At 38.9% G+C, this 19485-nt stretch overlaps 1 protein-coding gene across 2 annotated transcripts in view; it reads left to right on the forward strand.

Moving 5' to 3' along the window:
- The window catches only part of ACYP2 (acylphosphatase 2), a 39870-nt gene extending 21895 nt beyond the window's left edge, over positions 1-17975 (forward strand). For both annotated transcript variants that reach the window (XM_064145975.1, XM_064145976.1), the window contains exon 4: positions 17357-17975. In XM_064145975.1, the coding sequence (XP_064002045.1) occupies positions 17357-17471 (115 nt within the window). In that variant the 3' untranslated portion in view covers positions 17472-17975. The remainder of the gene's footprint in view (positions 1-17356) is intronic.
- The last annotated feature ends 1510 nt before the right edge of the window (positions 17976-19485 follow it).

The raw sequence follows: 19485 nt of genomic DNA on the forward strand, positions 1-19485 counted from the left end.
AGGTCAACTGTATGAGGTTTAACAAAGCCAAGTGTCAGGTCCTGTGCTTGGGTCATGCCTCTTCTGAAAGAATCCTGGGACCTTTTTAGATGCCACTAAAGTAACTCATTGGTTCAACAATTTAAGTAATTTTTTTGGCCAAGGTAACTGTGATTGGGTATGAAATTCTCAGCAATATACTTTTGTCATCTCCACCATCCTGACCCTGGTTGACTTCCAAAACCAGGGTTACCCCTTGTCAGTGGCTGTGGAGGTTTCCCAGGGGCAGGAAGACCTGGATGCCGTATCGGCCATCTCTAAGCTATTGCACACTGGCACCCTCCACCTCCACTGTCTTCACTGTCTGCAGTGTGTCCCAGCTTGAACCCAAAGTGTGGTTTGAAAACTTTCTGTAGTGTCTGTGTAAGATGAACTTGACCGGTGATGCTGTTCAGCTGATGCCACCTTGGCTGCTTTACAATTTAGAATTAAAGGCTGAATGCTTAACATGTTCATAGGGCTAAGTGTGGCACCTTATAAGTGCTCTGCACTTACAAGGATGAAACAAAAATCAGATGTGAATGCAGACTGCTTGGGAAGAGCAATGAGAACTTCATCATTAGAATTTTAAGATAAGGTATTTCTAGCAATGGCTCCTGCTTTCTGGTACAACTGGAACTCTGTGATTGCAATTATTGTGCAGAAACACTTTCTTGGGAAGTACCTTAGGATTTCAGTTCTAAACCATTAGAGGGTTCTTTTGATGCTTAATTCTACTTTGTTGCTCAAAATACTTCTGAACTTTGTAAAATTCAAATTGCTTGGTTTGAGATTTTTAGGCAGTTAACTTAAGTCCTGTTTTTCTGACTGGAGATTCCTGGAGGGTATATGGTGGAACGTGGCTTTCATAGTCATGCTTTGTTTATTTTATATTATTTCATGTCATTGAAGAGACAGCTTTACATGCTGAGTCACTGTTTCTAGGCAGGGACCTGAACAAGGCTATTGTAGAATCATTTGGGCTATATTCCCTGGATGCTGCTGTGGAACATGTATTATTTTAACGTAAATTTATCTGAAGTACCTTTTAAGTGACACATGTACATAAAGTAATAATTAAAAGTAATTTTTTTAAAAAAATAATCTTCTGATCAATTCTTTGGATTCTTCTGAGTGATTTGCATCCTCTAATTAGTATCACGTAACAGTTTCACTATCTGAAAGAATTTTGCCATGCAAGAGCTATTTTGCTTTCCTTAGCAAATGTGATCGCTTCCAGAATTCACTCTGGTGCCCTGAGGAGTAATAAATAACTAGTTACTTGGGATTTGGAATTTTGTTTACAACTGAATTTTGTTTAAAAACTTACTGGGAGAGTGCAATTGGAATGTTACATAGAGCATCATAGAACAGGTATTGAGATATTACCACATTTTGCACAAAAATGACCAGTTCTGAGAATGTGTTACTTTGGAGCAACCTACAAAGTGATTTCTGTAGAAACACGTGAGTGATTCTGCTATATATGTCCCTATTTCAAAGTCTACTTCAGTCTTAATTTCTCTTCCACACTGGAAAGTGTGGATCAAAGTGAATGAAGGCTTGTTCATATTCATATCACTTGACCTTCTGTCATACATGGAAAATGTTCTCTCTCCGCTTTTAACCATGATGTGCAGCCTTTGCTGTGCAACCTTTATTCCTGTCATCTACAAACTATCCAGCAACCAAGTAACCTTCTCAGCAGGTTTAAGGTGATGCCCTCATTCTCCATAGATAAATCTGCTGATGATCAATGCTGATTATGGTCCTTTTGAGCATAACGGTATAGACCAGAGGATGTGAATGCTGATGTGTGGTAGAGTGCTGGTGCAAGATGTTCTTCTATCTTTAAGTGTCCCTATTTAGGCACATGATTACTGTTTATACTTGCTTCTTGCTCTTACAACCTACTGTTTTCCTCTGTCGTTTCTGCTGATAAGTAGTCTTCTCTTCTGTCCTAAGAAAACATTGTGCCAGCTGCATTGTTGCACTAGCAAGGACGTGTGACTTTTTGACTGTTGGAACTTGCTTTTGGAGCTAATGGTCAGCAATGTAATTAGAGCTGTGCAGAAGCATGTGTGTGTGGCAAGGTAGCTTCTGTTTATGAGAGTAACAATAAATAGATTGAAGAAAAACTGGAAGGATGAGACTTTTCCACATAAAATTGAATTGGAAAGAAAAAGGGGTTGCTGTCTTCTAAGTGGTTTGTTGCTTCAAGGTTTTGTCCATTCCATAGTGGATATTGTCTGATCAGATCAATGGTATATCAGTTGTGTATCTGGGAAAAACGCATTACATTTTTCCTAATAAGATGAATGTTTTGCCTTTTGTGAAAGGTAAGAAACTGTCATCCATTTGTCCAATTCTGGGGTGCCTTTCAGGATACATCAGTGCTCTGGGGTTTGGAGAGACTGCACTCTGGTAATTTAGAGTGATGAAGAGCTTTTTCACTGTGAGGGTAACAGAGCACTGGAACCGGCTGCCCAGGGGGGTTGTGGAGTTTCCCTCTCTGGAGATATTCAAGAACTGTCTGGATGTGTTCCAGTGTGATCTGCTATAGGGATCCTGCTGTGGCAGGGGGGCTGGACTGGATGATCTTTCGAGGTCCCTTCCAGCCCCTGACATATGATTCTGTTATCTGCCTCTGCTTTCAGGCACAGGGAAGGGAGTGGTGGGATAGCCCCAGTGCTGTAACTCAGGTTTGAATGTATGGAGAGAAGTCTAAGAGTTTTGGGTGGGTTTGTTTGTTTGTTTGTTTTTTCCAACCATTTATTACGATTTGATTAGTTAGGCAGGGCTTGTTAGCTTTGCTTTTATCATTTTACTGCTGCTGTAAGAGCAAGGCAATGCAGTGGGTATTAATATTTAATTAAATATTCTGAATCTCAGCTGTAGTCACATTGCCTTTTGTCTGGATTAAAAAGGGTGTTGCCTCTTCAAGTTCATAGTGTATTTATTTGTCTAGGAAGATAAATTTAAATTTCATAAACTAATATACTTACTTAATCCTTGAGTTAATTATATTGAAATATGATTACCAGTTGTTTGAGTATATTTGTAATGGATCAAGTCCTTTAAAAAAAAATCCACCAAAGTAAATACCCTGAGTAGGAAACCATTTAAGTAGATGGTTAGCCCTTTGCTGAACTGATTCTTAACTATACTTCATCTTCAAGGTATGTTAACAGCTGAAATAGGAAATGGACCTTTCATTATGAATGAGTTTTGGGGCTTTATCTTCCAGTTTTGGGAAGTCATGAAAAATGTCCAACAATTAAAACAAAAATGGGGTGGAAATAATTTTAAGGCTGAAATGTAGAGGGGTGGTTTGGTGTTATTTGGGGTGTGTGTGTGTTAAAAAAAAAAAAAGGTAGTATTTTTGTACTGACTGTATTGGAATATATGGATAAATAAGCCAAATTCCATAAGAGAGTAAAGGTCACTTTTATCAGTAAAGCGAAGGAGAATGAAAGAACAAAATAATTTGTACCGTAGCAGAAAAGGATTATAAATACTTGAATTATGAACTTTTGTTTCTGTTGTTTAAATAAACAAAAAAAAAAAGCAGTCTTGCCTACATAACATTCTGTATTAAGCTTAAAGCCAAAACAGATGTGTTGTTTAGTTACATAAAAATCTATTGCAGCTTTATACTACAAGAGAGAAGGCTATTCTGTAATAAGGGTAGAGATATTTTTTTACTTACACCTTCACAGTGACTCTTAAAGCAAATATAATCATAGAATCATAGAATCAACCAGGTTGGAAGAGACCTCCAAGATCATCTAGTCCAACCTAGCACCCAGCCCTATCCAGTCAACTAGACCATGGCACTAAGTGCCTCAGCCAGGCTTTTCTTGAACACTTCCAGGGACGGTGACTCCATTACCTCCCTGGGCAGCCCATTCCAATGGGAAATCACTCTCTCTGGGAAGAACTTCCTCCTAACATCCAGCCTATACTTACCCCGGCACATCTTGAGACTGTGTCCCCTTGTTCTATTGCTGGTTGCCTGGGAGAAGAGGCCACCCCCCACCTGGCTACAACCTCCCTTCAGGTAGTTGTAGACAGCAATAAGGTCCCCTCTGAACCTCCTCTTCTCCAGGCTAAACACCCCCAGCTCCCTCAGCCTCTCCTTGCAGGGTTTGTGTTCCAAACTGTTGTATTGGTCATGTAACCAAATAACAGGCAAACCAAACTGAATAGAGGAATTACTGACTTGCAGCAGTGTTATTACTTTATTGATACTACCCAGCGTATGAAGAATTTCATCGGAATGCAGAGCAATTAGACATGTGTTGTACGTAATTTTAAGCAAAGTTCTGTGACTAAATTCCTTGCATTGTACTGAAAACTTAGTCAACAGCACTGTACTGGATTGCTTATGGCATTATATGTGTTTGATTCTTAGAATCAGCATTGCAATATCCACTCTCTGAACTGTTGCCAGAAGTCCTTGGTGATTGGATTTTGACATATATGGACTTCTCAGTGCCGGAATATCCAGTCTCCTGGAGTTGTTTGGTGTTCCTAAATTTATATGTGGTTTGGTGCATGTGTCCAAGAGGAAATGTGCTCTGATAAGTAAGATAGCATTAATATTCAAGAGTTGGAGCTAGGTTTCAGTTCACCATAATCTTTGAAAATGCAGGTCTTTTGAACTGGAAACCTACATATATCCGTGAGTATATCCTTTCTAGAAGTGTCCTGGTAAAGACCTGTCTCTCTCCTGTTCTTCACTATGTATAATGCAGATTTTGCCCCATGTAGGATGCATGTAGCCCTCTATTTACACATTACTAGAAGCTGTGTTATTTCAAACATATTTGTGTGTGTTTATTTTCTAATTAAAATTTTAAAATACCAAGCTGCTAATTTGTCTAAATACAGGAGAAAGGTTCAGTATGATGTCAGAAATAAAACCTTTCATTTGCAGGTCTTGTATCTCTGTAGTATGCTGAAAGAAATGGCAATTGCACCTTCTTGTTAAAGTCATAAAGGATGAATTCTTAACTCTGTTGCTGAAAAACTCTGCTGTTGTCAAAAGGGTGAGAATTATACACAATTAGACTCTTCCCTTACGGAAGGTGCTCTGTCACAGCCATCTCCCTTCACTGGAAGCCCAAAAGAGTGAGAAATAGTAGAGTCAACTAAGAGTGTTTTTTTTTTTCTGTAGGGCAGCTGGAGTAGCAGAGGGCTGTTACAGAGGTGAAGTTATTCCTGAATTGCATGTTGAGGGGAGGAAGTGGGGTGTTGGTGGTGAGGATGTAACCTGTAGGATTAGGAGAAATGGTGAAGTTTAATGATAGTCTAAGACTTATTTATTTTCAATTCTGGTTCTGTGTGCATGTCCAGGCAGGGTTCAGTTACACCATCACAAACATTTTTCATAGAACCACTGCATTGTGTAGTGTGTGATGAAAGCTTGTTCAGGGGAGGCAATGGGTTTTGCATGGTAAAAGTATCTCTATAGCTTCTGGTCATGCCTTCTGTTTCCACCAGTATCAATGACTAAAACAGAAGACTAATCAACCAAGACCATTAAATGCTGCTCTGAAAGGTGGGGATTTCTGTTTCTGCATTGTGTTTCTCGCATGACAGTCAAATTATTCAGTCTAGGCTTTCCATATATAGTCTGGTTTTCTCCTTTTACTTGGTACCCAGTTTGAGACTCTGAAATGTGACTTGCAGAAGTGATGTGTACTGAGCTCCTTCCTGATCTCATTTATATCTGCTCAGTGGTGAAATCTGTTATATAATCATAAATGTGTTTAAAAGTCAGGTCTTACTTTTATCTCAGAATAGGCATTTGAATTCCTGAAGGCTTTGTGTTTTTATCTGGAGCCAAATCTGTGGTCCAGGCACCTTTTTCATGTGAGGTATTACTATATCCTGAATTCATTCAATACAATTTTTATAATGTTTGTTTTTTTTTTCTGGAGAATACTCTTGTTTCCCTAAAGTGTATGATGAGATGAACTGTTCTGACATAAATTTTGCAAAATTACTACTTCAGAACAGCTCCGCTAATTATATGTTGCTAATATCTGTAAACTTGCATAACACTTCTTCCTAATTTGTTAGCTTTGTTAGTTTGCTACTAAAGTCTTGATGTTGTGTTAAAAGAGCATCTTTTATTCTCTAAGCACTTACAAATGGCCAAACAGACCTTCATGAGAAAATTCAAAGAGCATGCATGCCTTTCAAGAGGTTTTGTTCTAGGAAACCTGCCAGTCTTCAACAGCATTTCAACTCTCTGCCCTTGGAAATCATGGTCACTGCATCAAGTCACTCAAATGTTTATTTTTGAAATGAGCCATTTTAAATACTTAACCATTTTCTTCACTTTCTTAAAATAGTAACTTTGGTCTGTAGTCCTGAATCCCTTCATAATGTGCATGTTAGCATATGTATAGTTAATCAAACCTTCACACAGGTGATCACTACCCCGTGACCGTTAGAGGGGAGACATTATGCAGCTGAGCATCTGTGGCTATACCAATAAATTATCCCAGATTGTGAATTCTGTTGGAAAGCTCTTTCTGTAGGGCACGTGCAAACTTTGTAATGGAAAAGAACATTTGTTTCCAAGTGGTGAGTTGAGTGGCCTGGTACCATTCAGTACTTATCCTTTCTTGCGTGAATGAGGCACCGGCAGTTAGCTGCAAAATTAGATTTGTCAGGCATAGAATTAATGAAATACTTTTACTGGCAGCTAATTTTACTGAGATTTGTGTACAATTACTGATTTTCTAGATCTTTTTTTTTTACAAACAATTCTTAATTCACAGTACAGAAACCTGCATGGTCCCTGCAGCAGACTGCAGTATAGGTATTCAGAAACATCTGCCTGCCTTAAGTGTCCAGGCAAAAGAAAGCTTCAAAGAAGGGGGAAGGGAAAGAAATTACATAAATTACAGGAAAAAAACACGTGTTTGATACTTTCTGACAGCCCCTGAAGCTAGAGGGAAAGGGGAGGAAACTGGAGAATTTCTGAGTTTAGGAGCATGTTTATAATTTGCCAGTAATTCTGTTCATACTAATCATTTCACACAGTATCAAAACTTGTTGTATGTTAAGAAATTGCAATATACCACTCTGCTGTTATGATCTACTTTTGTGAGAGACGGTACTTAGGTCGCAAGGTGGCATTGCCTGAGCAGTGATCTTGAAAGTCTGACAGTTAATATACTCAATTATATACATAAAAAATTGGAGAGATGATTTTACTGAAGGGCTGTTAATTTGAAAAATGTCCTTATTTTTCATTATTAAAGCATGTGTTCACAGAACCACCACAGCAGGAAAATCCCTCTATAATCATCATCAAACCCAACCATTATCTAGCCCAATTAGGGCTACTAGTACATATCCTAGAGCACCATATCCAGGCAGCTTTTAAATGCATTTAAAGATGGCAGTTCAACCACTTCCCTGGGCAGCCAGTTCCAGTCTTAACTCATCACCCACAGTTGTTCTGAAACAATTTTTGAACAAATTAAAACGAAAGAAGTTTAGTTAGACTAGAAAATAATACAAGAAGCTCAGATGTAGCTAGGTTACTCATGTCAGAGGAATAGGATCTTATCTTTGAAAAGAGATCCATGTATTTTCTAAAATGGGAGTTATTTTCAGGGGAGAACATCGCCCAGGTCACTGCAGATTTAATGAGTTAGGGAAGTGACACTGAAGTTGTCATTGTGCAAATTAGATGCTCTTTAATAGGTAACAATGCCTATTTGGAAGGAATACTTTAAAATAGTATGGGCCAATCATTTTCCAAAGACTGTTACTTTGGTTTTGGCCTTTTTTAGGTGTTTGTCTTCTAAGTAGTTGTAGATCTTCGTTTAAATTTTGTAAAACCAGTGGTCAGCCCTAGCTCACTGTCCTCACTGGAGATGCAGTCTTCAGTAAAATTCTGCTTTTTATCCTGGTTTTTGAAGTTTCAGTAACAGGAAAAATACCTTGCTAAAGGGCAGATCCTAGTGAGTCAGCAGGAAGATGTCCAAAAGTAATGGAAGGCTTAGAAGGAAGGGTTAAATCCATTATCCTTGTTACAATTAAAAAAAGATAATTGGTAATCTGTTGATTTGCTTTCTGTAAGCGGAAATATGAAGTACCATGTACCATAGTTACCTTGAGAACATCTTAGATTAGAATTTCCATTTTTTTTATTTTTGCAGGAAGATGGATTTATTTATAGAATAGGGGTTTTAATTTTTTTATCTCTGTGGCAGAAAAAAACCCAGGAAAAATTTTCAGCTAAATAGTCTGAAATCAGTTTTTATAAAAATATGATGTGACACAACACAGTAACTGCTGAATAGCAAAGAAGATAGATCAGATCTTATTTCATTAAATATTAACAGCCTTCTTTAAAATAACATTTTCTTATGGCAAAGAAGCATTGAAGCAAACTGTGTTCATGCTCTGATAAAATCAAAGCTCCAAGCAATTTAAGAGCTAAGTGTGTTTATTTCTAAGTGAGTATATTCATAATGATAGTTTATAGACCTTGGGAATGGGCTTCATCAATGGTGTCCTTGCAGCACTGTTGCAGCTGACATGAGTAAATTGTTGGTTGTTTTGTTGTTTTGTTTTATTTTTAGGTTGAGCTTTTCATGACATTAATAGAAAGTATAAAGATTAACTGTTAGAGATGTTACAAAGGTGATTTGACTAATGTTGGAAATCAGGTAGCTTACTCTTGAAAGTTACTTTTGTTGTACTCAAGATCTTCATGGTGGAAATTGTGTTTGAATATTTTGAACTACAGTCACGTTCATCTTACACAGACACTAATTAAGGCACTGCTTGACTAGGAAAAAATAAAGTATTCAAACCACACTTTGGGTTCAAGCTGGGACACACGGCAGTCAGTGAAGGCAGTGGAGGTGGAGGGTGCCAGTGTGCAATAGCTTAGAGATGGCCGATATGGCTCCAGTCCAGCATCCAGGTCCTCCTGCCCCTGGGAAACCTCCACAGCCACTGACAAGGGGTAACCCTGGTTTTGGAAGTCAACCAGGGTCAGGATGGTGGAGATGACAAAAGTATATTGCTGAGAATTTCATACCCAATCACAGTTACCTTGGCCAAAAAAATTACTCAAATTGTTGAACCAATGAGTTACTTTAGTGGCATCTAAAAAGGTCCCAGGATTCTTTCAGAAGAGGCATGATCCAAGCACAGGACCTGACACTTGGCTTTGTTAAACCTCCTACAGTTGATCTTGGCCCCAAATCCAGCCTGTCCTTGCAAAGCTTTCTTATCCTCAAGCATGCAGACGCTCCCACCCAATTTTTGTTGCTGATGTATTTGTAGAAGCATTACCTGTTCTCTTTAACAGATTAAGCCAAATTAATTAACAGTTGGGCTTTAGCCCTTGCAATTTCCTCCCTCATCTTTTTTTCTGGGCTTTTTTCAGAAGAGGCAGAGATGGTCTGCCAGAAAACTAGAGCTCTAACACACTGAAAGAGGTTAACCCTAACCCTGTTCCAACCCTTACTACTCACTCAGAGACTAGAAGCTTCAGTGTAATGCCCTGAATTCTGCAAGCAGCAGTCATAGCAGTAATTACTTCCATTCAGTTCTAAGCAGTTTGTTGCTGTGAGATACTACAGGTCTGTAGAAAACCCAGTGGGAGGCAGAAGCCCTACAATGTGGCCAGTCTCAAAGGCTTTTCTGTCCACTGGAGTGGTTCTGCAGTGTCAAGGTAGGAAAAGCCTTTGTAAATGGCACTGAGATACTGGCAACAAAGAGACTGACTTGAAATAGTGTGGTTACATCAGCATTAGCCAGGAGCACAGAGCTGTAAGAAGAGATTTTCAAACTACAAGACAGTAGACCAGATTAATAGTAGGTGTGATTATTGTGAGTTGGCCTGGCTCAGTTTATTTCCAGGAAATATTGTATCATAAATAAGATGTTACTTTTCCTATAAATATGCCTGCTGGATTCACTTGAGAAGCAGGCTCTGGTGTTCTGCAAAACCCTAATAGATCTTGTCAGCTAAAGACTGTAATTGCTGTAAGATATCCTTGTGTTAATTTGTTGTTTCCTCCCCATTATAGCTGTATTTGTAACACACAAAAAAATTACAGCATTATGTAAGTCTTGTGAAAACCCAAATTTTCTCATCATATAAAATTTAACCAGAGTATTAGCTAGGATAATCTCCTTGGTCTTTTTCTGAACAGCTGTCATTATCAATTCTATTCAGCTGGCCTAACAATAAGAAGAAAATGCATGTGAGATGTCACTGTATCCAAAGTATTTAGCCTTAGAATTGTTTGGGTTGAGTTTGTTATGACAGTCTGAGGGATGGGTCTGTTTTCACCATAGAAATTGATTGACAGATGTTTTGTGCATATGAAACTATATGTATATGCACTTCTGCATGGGGAGCAACTGGACTGCCAGCTACCTGATCTATACCTATGTGTCGATGCTTGTGTAAGGTATGTTGATAATAACAGTCATTCTTGCACTCATCTAAGTACTCATCTAAGGAGACGGAACTTTGTGCACACCACTGCAACACTGAACACATATCTTAGGTGTGCTCTGTAACGTAATACTTTTTTTAATGGTGATGCTTTCCTTTTAAGAACTCAGGGTTTTTTTTAATTGGAAATGGCCAGTTTGCAACTCTAAGCAAGTCTTCAGGCTTTCTTAAGTACTTGTAAAATAAGGGAGGCTTTTAAGGGAAATTGCAAGAGTCCCAGTGATACTTGAAGGAATTCACTGTGTTTTGGTCAGGCATTATTTTTAGTTCTTGCATAACCAATTAATCTGTATTTTCCTGTGTAAATCTGTCTTTATCGAATTACACAGACCATGCAGGGAGAATGGTAATGTGAGGTTGATCCTCCCTTGCTGAACCTCATCACCAGAGAACATGAAAGTGTTGTCTTTCAGATTCTTGATTGCATTTGCCATCTGCAGTTTTCTTTCTTATTTGAATCCTTTTCTGGACTGTGGATGTGTGTTAACTTGAAAAAACTTGCTGTTTTATTTTTAGCAGGCTGTACAAAGAAACAGTTTTCAAGTAGAACTGGAATGGTCAAAGCATGATGCTTCTTTATGGTCTTCCAATGGAATTGCTTTTAAATAGCCAAAGTATGGGTTTAACTAATGCTTTTAGGTCTAAAGTTGGTGGTCAAAGGTCTCTTCCAACCCTGATGATACTGTGATACTGTGATAACAGTGCTGTAGTCTTTGTTCAGGTCTATAATACAATCATTTACTTTAAATACCGTTCATGGGTGGTGGGTGCTAATCAGTTTCTAAGCATTAGAACAAGTTCTTATTTTCCAGAAGCCTGAACTGGTACACAAACAGCAACAGTTCCTCCTCATTTAAGCCTCCTATGGCCTTAGATATAATAGGTGTGAAACAAGAAAAAAAAATCGTTTGCATTCTGTGCAGTGGAGTGGGGTAAGCCAAAATTCCTAGTCTGCCTTATGAGCCAGCTCCTACTCTGTAGGGACAGACATATTACAAGTTAAAATACAACAGACTTTTTTGCTGCTTCTGGCTCTCTGGGAAGGTGGGATGCAAGCTTAGCAGCAAGTCCTCTTTTGTCTGTTCTGTAGTCAGTGTGGACATAAAAGCTGTTTTGAGTTACTGAAATGGGTGAATTTGGATTTACTTTTCATTTACTTTTTTTCTCTTTTGGAACAAGTTTCTGCAATGTTGCTTAGTTTTTTTTCCTGATAAGGTCTATGGAAGAAGCTAAATGTGATTTGCCTAACTTGGTTTAAACAAAGAGATTCTCTGATAACTTTTTAATAAAAATGCACTTCTCATGATCCCATGTTTAAGTAAACTAAATGCTACATGAATTTCACCAAAACTAGTGTTAACAGGAAAATCTACAACAGGTCTTTGTGTTGTATACTAGATTAAAAAAAAACAACAACTCCAGACTGTGTTTTGTTCATTCTGGGATAATTCCTTCTCTTTAAGGGATGAGGACATTTAACACAGGTCAGATATGAATAAGAAAGTAAATTTGAGGTACATGAAGTCAAATACTGTGCTAATGCAAACTAGTAATTGTCATATTTACATTAAACTCTTGCCAATAACATGTACAATATGTGATTAACATGCAAGCAATCTTGCTCAGGCTTATAAATAGACAAGTGAGACTGAAATGCTTGTCACCAAATCTTTAATGTATCACATTCTGCTAATTCACCCTTCCTGTTGACATTACCTTTGCGTAGTCCCTCAAAGAAAAGCTCATCAAGTATTCATTGGAGAGAAGCCGGCCTTGAGTGCAGCAGGAGTTGACAGAGAGAAAGGAATACAAACAAATTTAACATTCATCTGACAGCTGTGTTTAAAAATACAAAGTAAATGCTTGCTTTGATTAAGTATCTCTTTCTCCCCTTTCTGAAACAATTCCAGAACTTCTGCTAAATATCCAATAGGCCAAGAAATTTCTGTTGTCAGGATGCCCAGAGCAGCTAGTGAGCAGGCAGCCGCAGTACAGCCTTCCCCACACCCACAGGCTCCAGCTCTATTCTGGGCCACGGTGCCTACGCCTGAACAGGTTGCTTCACTTCTAGTCCACCCACTTCTTGGCCTGTATCCTCAGACTATGCCTGGTTTCCTATTTTTTGGTTTAATCCTCTGAAGTAACCTGTTACTTGGAGCTGATTTGGTGGCCTGTAGTGGAGTCATAATCAATGTGCTAAAAATCCCCTCCCTTTCACTCTGCCTTGTTCTCCTTCTACTGCTTCCTGCTGCTTTTTCCGTGCAGACAGTGCAGATGGGCACATAGGTGAAAACATTTGATTTTGACCTAGTGTGGACTTCGGCAGGCAGTGGTTTTGGTGGTTTATCAGGCAGCAGGCACAACAGTCTCAAACCCAACACCCTTTGCCCAAGGAGGTGCAGCAGTTCCCATGGCAGCACAGAGTTGCTTTGAGCAGACCTTTAGAGGCAGCAGATTTTTGTGTCAGATGGCTTCAGATTTTTACCCCAAGCTAAAGCCTAGTTTTGAGTGCTAAAAAAATTGCTAGAATCAGAGGATGAAGGCCTGTAGGAGAAATTTGCCTGTATGTACTCCTCGAGTCCTTTTGACCTTATCCTGAACTGAAATGCAAGTTAGTCTTCTCAGGATTCTCCAAAAGATCTCACATTTGTTTTCTGTTTCTCTACCTGTTTTCTCTACCTTACTAAGGCATTGATTGCTTTAGCTAAAGTAAAAATGCTATATGTGGGGGTTTGTGCCACAGTGTTTCAACTCATGTCAAGCCAAATTTTCAAACACTTTGGTTACCAAGGTTTTGATCATTTCTACTAGTTCTCTCTGCAATATTAAACCTTACAAATTTTCTTCCCAGAGTCCTGTTTTACTACTAGCTTATGGTAGCAGGAACAGAGATGCAGGGACAATAGAATGGCTGTGAGCTGTCTTTGCTGTACAGGCTATTGGAGGCTTTATTTAGATGTGAATTTAAGGTTTTAAGTAAAATGTTCCTAGCCCTTGTAATTGTGGAGAAAACCAAACAGCAATTTAAAAAATGCCTATTTCTTCTGCAAACACTTAAATATCAAGATTTATGAGAACCTGACAGTACTGTTTCAGAATATAACATCATTTTAGAGGTATTTTGTAAATACTTGCAATCTCAGTCTATATGCTGTACATAAGTACAAGCATCAAAAGCAACATTCTCATGCCAAACAAAGGGAAATAAAGCATAAACAAGCCATTATCTTTATTTTCTTTCCCTCTAAATAAAAGCACATATGGATCTTGTCCTGATAGGACATTGTGGTCACGGTGAAGAAAAATAAGCTTTTAGGTACTCTGCTGCTTGTGTTCAAAGTATGGTGGGTTTTTAGGGCAGTGATAGTATTATCACATCTTGCAGATGCAAGGCTCCTTAAATAACACTTCCAGAGCATCTCTCTAGATTATAGTCAGGCTTCATTCCAAAAAATTAACAGGTAGGCACATGTACCTCAGTTGTCAGATGCATGCTTGGAACGCAGCCAGACAAGTTCTGTGAAGATCTAAATAGGGACAACGCAAACACCCAGCTCTTCAGATGCCATTTTCCAGGAATATTTTGAATGGAATGAGCCTGGTTGCCTAGGTAACAGTCCAGCATCACCTAGAAAGTTTCATTTTAGTTAATGAAATGATAAAAGAAGAATAATGATGTATCCAGTTGTGTTAACTCCTAGCAGTAAGCCATCCTGAACATGGGGATAGAGTGGCTATGTAAATTTGTCAGGGAAACTGTTTCAGGCAGACTGAGGAAGTAAAATCCAAAGCAGTAAGAAAATATACTCCCAAGTGGCATCAGTTGTGATGCTTGAAATGTTGGACATGTCTGGGGATCCTGTTTAAGTTTGGTTTGGGGTGTTTTGGGGAGCAGATCTGGCAGTTGGAATGAATAGGACAGGGGCTGCAGTGACATGCAGTACTTGAGAAATCAATCATGGTAAGAAATGTCTATTTGGAGTTTAACACTTTTTCCTGACTCACTGAAGCAATGTAGCTTTAGAAATAGATTCTTTAGTTTTGAAGAGTAAGCTCTGTAACTGTGCTGCCACAGACTAAGGGAGTATCCTCGTTTGGTTTGGATGTACCCTATGTGACACGTGAAGCGGAGGCAGTTGTTTTCACTCCTGAAACAAGTGGGTAGCAGCACTGAATTTTAAAATGGATGCTATAAATGACAAGCTAGTCCAAGTGCTAGTAACTGTGCTAATCTTTTGCACACATTGGGTGATCTGGAATCTGTTGCACACATGAAAGCAAATCAAAAAAAGCTGAAGCGAGAGGAGGATACAGAACCTTTCCTTAACTCAGGCCACTTGATTTAGATACTAATGACAGGTAAAACCATATTGGATAACATTTTCTGCTCAGTAGATAAATGAGGGAACAAATGTGACAGTGTATTGCTTTCAGCAAATTCTGATGTCCTGCTTTCTTATTATAAATCTGCTTCCTTATTGTCTTCAGTGAATGTTCTGTCACTTGAGCAAAGTGAGGGAAGAGTGATGAAAAAAATCCTATTGCAAAGTATTATCATCTCAATGAAGAGCCAAGTCTCCCTATAGTCATGCAAATCATAGGTAGGAAGGAGTTCTGTAATACTTCCCTACCTACTTCATTAAATAAGGAATAAAATGCATGCATCCTATCAAGAGTTTCCATGGAGCTAGATTATTTTAATTGGATTTTCATAACTTGTGGTTAATCCTTATTCATGTGAGAATATATGGAGCTGACAGGGAATAAAGTTTGCTCTGTGCTGTTTGCAGTCACTTTCTTCATGCACTGGAACCTAAGAATTGGTAGCAGCTATGGGTGAATTTTGGTCTTATTGTGCTAATTTGAGGCAAATTTGAATGTTTTGATGAGAAAAATTAGATTATAGGCTGTGAAAAGAAAACAGTGATGATGTCTACGTCACTCATAGACTTGCTGAGATGTATAAAAACAAGAACACAAAACATAGATAAGATGTGTGGGTCTCTGTCAGAGCCTGTGTTTTCTCCATGGGTTTCTTCTGTGTAACTAATTATTCTGCTTTCTAACTGCCACCTTGCTTGCAAGGCAAACTCTGGGCTAAGGTAGAGGGGTGGAAAGAAGGTGGAAGGGTGGTTGGGAGCTCTTCCTGGGACCTCTGCTTTTTGGGATGGGTGTTGTGTTCCTGTATTACCTTTAACTTGTGTATTTCTTTATATAGCTGTATATATTGTAAAGATCTGCTTGTGTATTGTGCAAAGCTGTGAATATAAAGCTTCATTCCTTAACTTCCAGCTCGTCTGGGCCTAGTCTGGGTGATTTCATGGAGGGGAGAGGGGAGAAGGGCAAGTAACTGCCAAACCATCACACTTATGTACAGTTCTGAAGGCCTGACAGGGAATGTATTTCTTTTGGTTTTGTCCAGGACAAACTCACCTTTAAAATGAGAAGGAAATGAAAAGTCTGCTCACTTGGTCTTCTCAAAATAGTACATATTATTTTAAGATGTTCTTTTTTGCTCACTCAAGGGTGCCCAACTATACTAGATTTTTTTGTTAAATGAGAGGCTTTTGAGGTTCTTCATGATATGGAGCGAAATGGACTGGGCTCTTACTAGGCTTTTCTGAATCTGTTGAAATACCTGGTCTGCCTTTAGGGCTTCAGCATGGAAAGTTGGGTTCTCCTGTTTCATTTGTGTACTACGTGCTATTCCTCTGTTACACACCTTACCAGAAAGTCTTTAGCATCTGAAGCAAACAGCAAGGGATGTTGTTCACAACCTAAAACAAAGAGGTGTGAAGATATCCAAATACCTGACAGAAATATTGGATTTTTAATTGCTGTATACTAAACTAATGCTCATCACACTTTGAGTGTGATATACCAATATTCAGTTTGGGTTTTCTTTCCATACAGAGCCTCTGTTTTAGTGGTCAGATGAGAAAGAGCTCATATAGCTCTAGCACTGTGAGTCTGTAACTTACCAAACATACTCCTAAGGTTATATTTCAAAATGCATGAGTAGTAGGCCATATCTACTTTCTTAATATACTGATAAGGATATGTATTTCTTCTATTCAAGAGATTGTGGTGGAGTTTCAAGGAGGTCAGTTGTGTAGATCCTTAGTACAAGTTTGGAGCTGTCCATGCCAGGGATGAGACCTAGGCATCAAATTGGCCCAGCTTACCTCTCTGTAAGCAGCAGCATCTGGTGCACTTCGAGTGTTCGTGCACCTCCTTTTGTCACTTTATAGTTTATTGCTGATTGTGAATCAGCAGGTTGCTGCAGGGTGGGAATACAGTGGCTGTGTGCAGGAGAGGACATCACACTGTCAGTTTCCAGCCTCAATTACCTGGTGGTAATTTGTGTTCTGTACAATTTTAGAGTGTGCTGTGGAAGAAGGCAAGCCACTGTGTAATAAGAGATTTGATCATAATGCAAATACATGAAAAATCCCCACTTAAGAATGTGTTTATAAAATTCAGTATTTAGTACAATTTAGGATTGCTTTGACGTTATTTTTGTTTGCTTTATGTCTCTTTGCTGGTTCTGAGCTTAATAATTTTCAATTCAGTTTCCAATAATTTAGCTGTCAGAAAAGAGTGAACTGGCTATTAGAATTATTTTTTCATAATATTGTTCAATTATGAATGGGATTTAGTTCCCTGCTTAAAGTATAGTGTTGAATCTGCAGCACTAATATACACTTAGTCTAATGCTGTTAATAAGCACTTAAAAGGGATTATTACAGTAAATCTGCAGGAAAAGATAGCAGGAGAACAAATAAAACATGCAGTTCTTTATATGCTAACCCTCACTTCTTTTTCTTGCAGGAAGTCATGGCTGAGTAAAGTTGGAAGCCCAAGTTCTCGCATAGATCGAACAAATTTTTCCAATGAAAAGGAGATTCCAAAGCTTGACTTCACAGGATTTACCACTAGATACTAGAAGAAGAAAATACCGCTAAGAGCTAAACTATGGAGTTTCTGCTGCATGTTTTTTGATGTGCCTCTGTAAAATGGCACAAAAGCATTTGGATGCTTTTTGTGTTAGAGATAAATGATCCCTGTTCACATGAAGTAAGGATTTTTAGTTGCTGTGTTTGACATTTGTTACACCATGAATGTCAGCATCTAGTATCTCAAATGCCAATATCTAATATATTGCATCCTGAAAGCCAGATAACTGGTTAAAAGTGGCAGTGATTATTTGTGCACAGTGTGACTTCTTCTGTATAACCACGTGCAGCCTAATCTTCACACTGTGATTCATGATTTTAGATGCACAAAATAATGAATTTATGTTGTACTGTTTGTAGTTGCACCAGAAATACTTAACTACAGAACTAGACCACTAACAACTTTGTGTTGTGTTATATTATTTGGGATAAGTAGTTAAGATACAGTGGTAATTTCAAATAAATGTGCATTGCCTCAAACTAGGATTATCTAACCACATTTGCAGTTTTGGTTTTTTTTATTTCAGGAAAGGACATTTCATAACTCCAGCATTGTGCTTTTTTTGTCTGTGCAGAACAAGGTGTACCTAGAAAGGTATTTCTACTGACTACTACATTTATTTTCTCTGGGCCTTTGTACATTAAGCAGTGAAATCTCTTTTTTAGGATTTGGAGAAGTTATTTATAAATTGTTACAGTTCAAACCACACTTGACTTCTGTGATTATACACAGGAGTTCTTTGTTGAAATCATTGTCAATAACTCTTATTCAACTCAAATGGCAAAGTTCAAGCATAGGGGTAGCTGAATAGCTGTTACATCCTCTTTGGAAATTGTATCCTGCTGAACAGAAGTAGTTTACATTTTCCTTGAAGCTACCTGGCAGAAGATACCCTTTCAGTCAAAGGCACTTCCAGACAAATGCTGTGTTTCTGTTTTGAGCAGCAATAGTAGGGGAAGACAGAAAACAAATGGGACATTAGACAGACAGGAAGAGGAGCACTTTGTTTTGGCATGGGTGTTGATGGATGCTCACAAAGACTAGAAATGCAAGCCATTAGCCCAGCTGAAAAGTATCTACACAACTGCATGAAGGATGGGCAGTGAACAGGAGGAGCTGGACTCTACTGTGCAGCAAGAAAATAATGACATAGTCATTGCAGAAGTCTGGGAGATGGCTCACAAATGGAGTGCTGCAATCAGTGGCTACCAGCTTTTTGGAAGGGATAGGCAAGGAAGAAGAGGCAGAGGGGTGGCCCTCTATCTTAGGGAGATGGATGAAGGCCTGCAAGTTAGTGATAGTGATGACAAAGTTTTGTCGCTATGGGTAAGAATCAGGAGGGAAGGCCAACAAGGCTGATACTATGGTGAGAGCCTGTTACAGACCACGCAATCACGCTGAAGAGGTGGATGAAATATTCCATAAGCAATTGGCAGAGGTTTCATGATTACTGCCCCATGTTCTCATGCAGAGTGTGGATGCAGGGGGAAACATGGCAGAAAAAGGCTGAGGTGCTTTATTGCTTTCTCTGCTTCAGTTTTAGCAGTAGAAATATTTGTTCCCTAGACACCCCTACCCCTGCGCTGGAAGACAGGGAGGAGGGACAGAAGGAGTTCTTCACAATCCAAGAGAAAAGGGGGAATGACCTGCTTCACCACTTAAATACACAAGTCTATGGGGCCATATGGGTTACACATGAGTACTAATGGAGGTGGCAGATATGCTCATCAAACTTCCTTCCATCATTCACCAGCAGTCCTGGCTAACTGGGGAGGTCTAAGAGGGCTGGAGGGCAGCAAATGTGACACCTATCTACAAGAAAGGCTGAAAGGAAGATATTGAGAACTACAGACTGGTCAGTCTTGACCTTGATGCCGGGGAAGACAGGTGGAGCAGATCATCCTGAATGCCATTGTGCAGCACATAGGGAACAAGCAGATGATCAGGCCCATTCACCATAGGTTTGTGAAAGGCAGATCCTGCTTGACAAACTGATCTCCTTC

Source organism: Pogoniulus pusillus, chromosome 7, assembly GCF_015220805.1.
Source record: "Pogoniulus pusillus isolate bPogPus1 chromosome 7, bPogPus1.pri, whole genome shotgun sequence".
NCBI classification, from domain to species: domain Eukaryota; kingdom Metazoa; phylum Chordata; class Aves; order Piciformes; family Lybiidae; genus Pogoniulus; species Pogoniulus pusillus.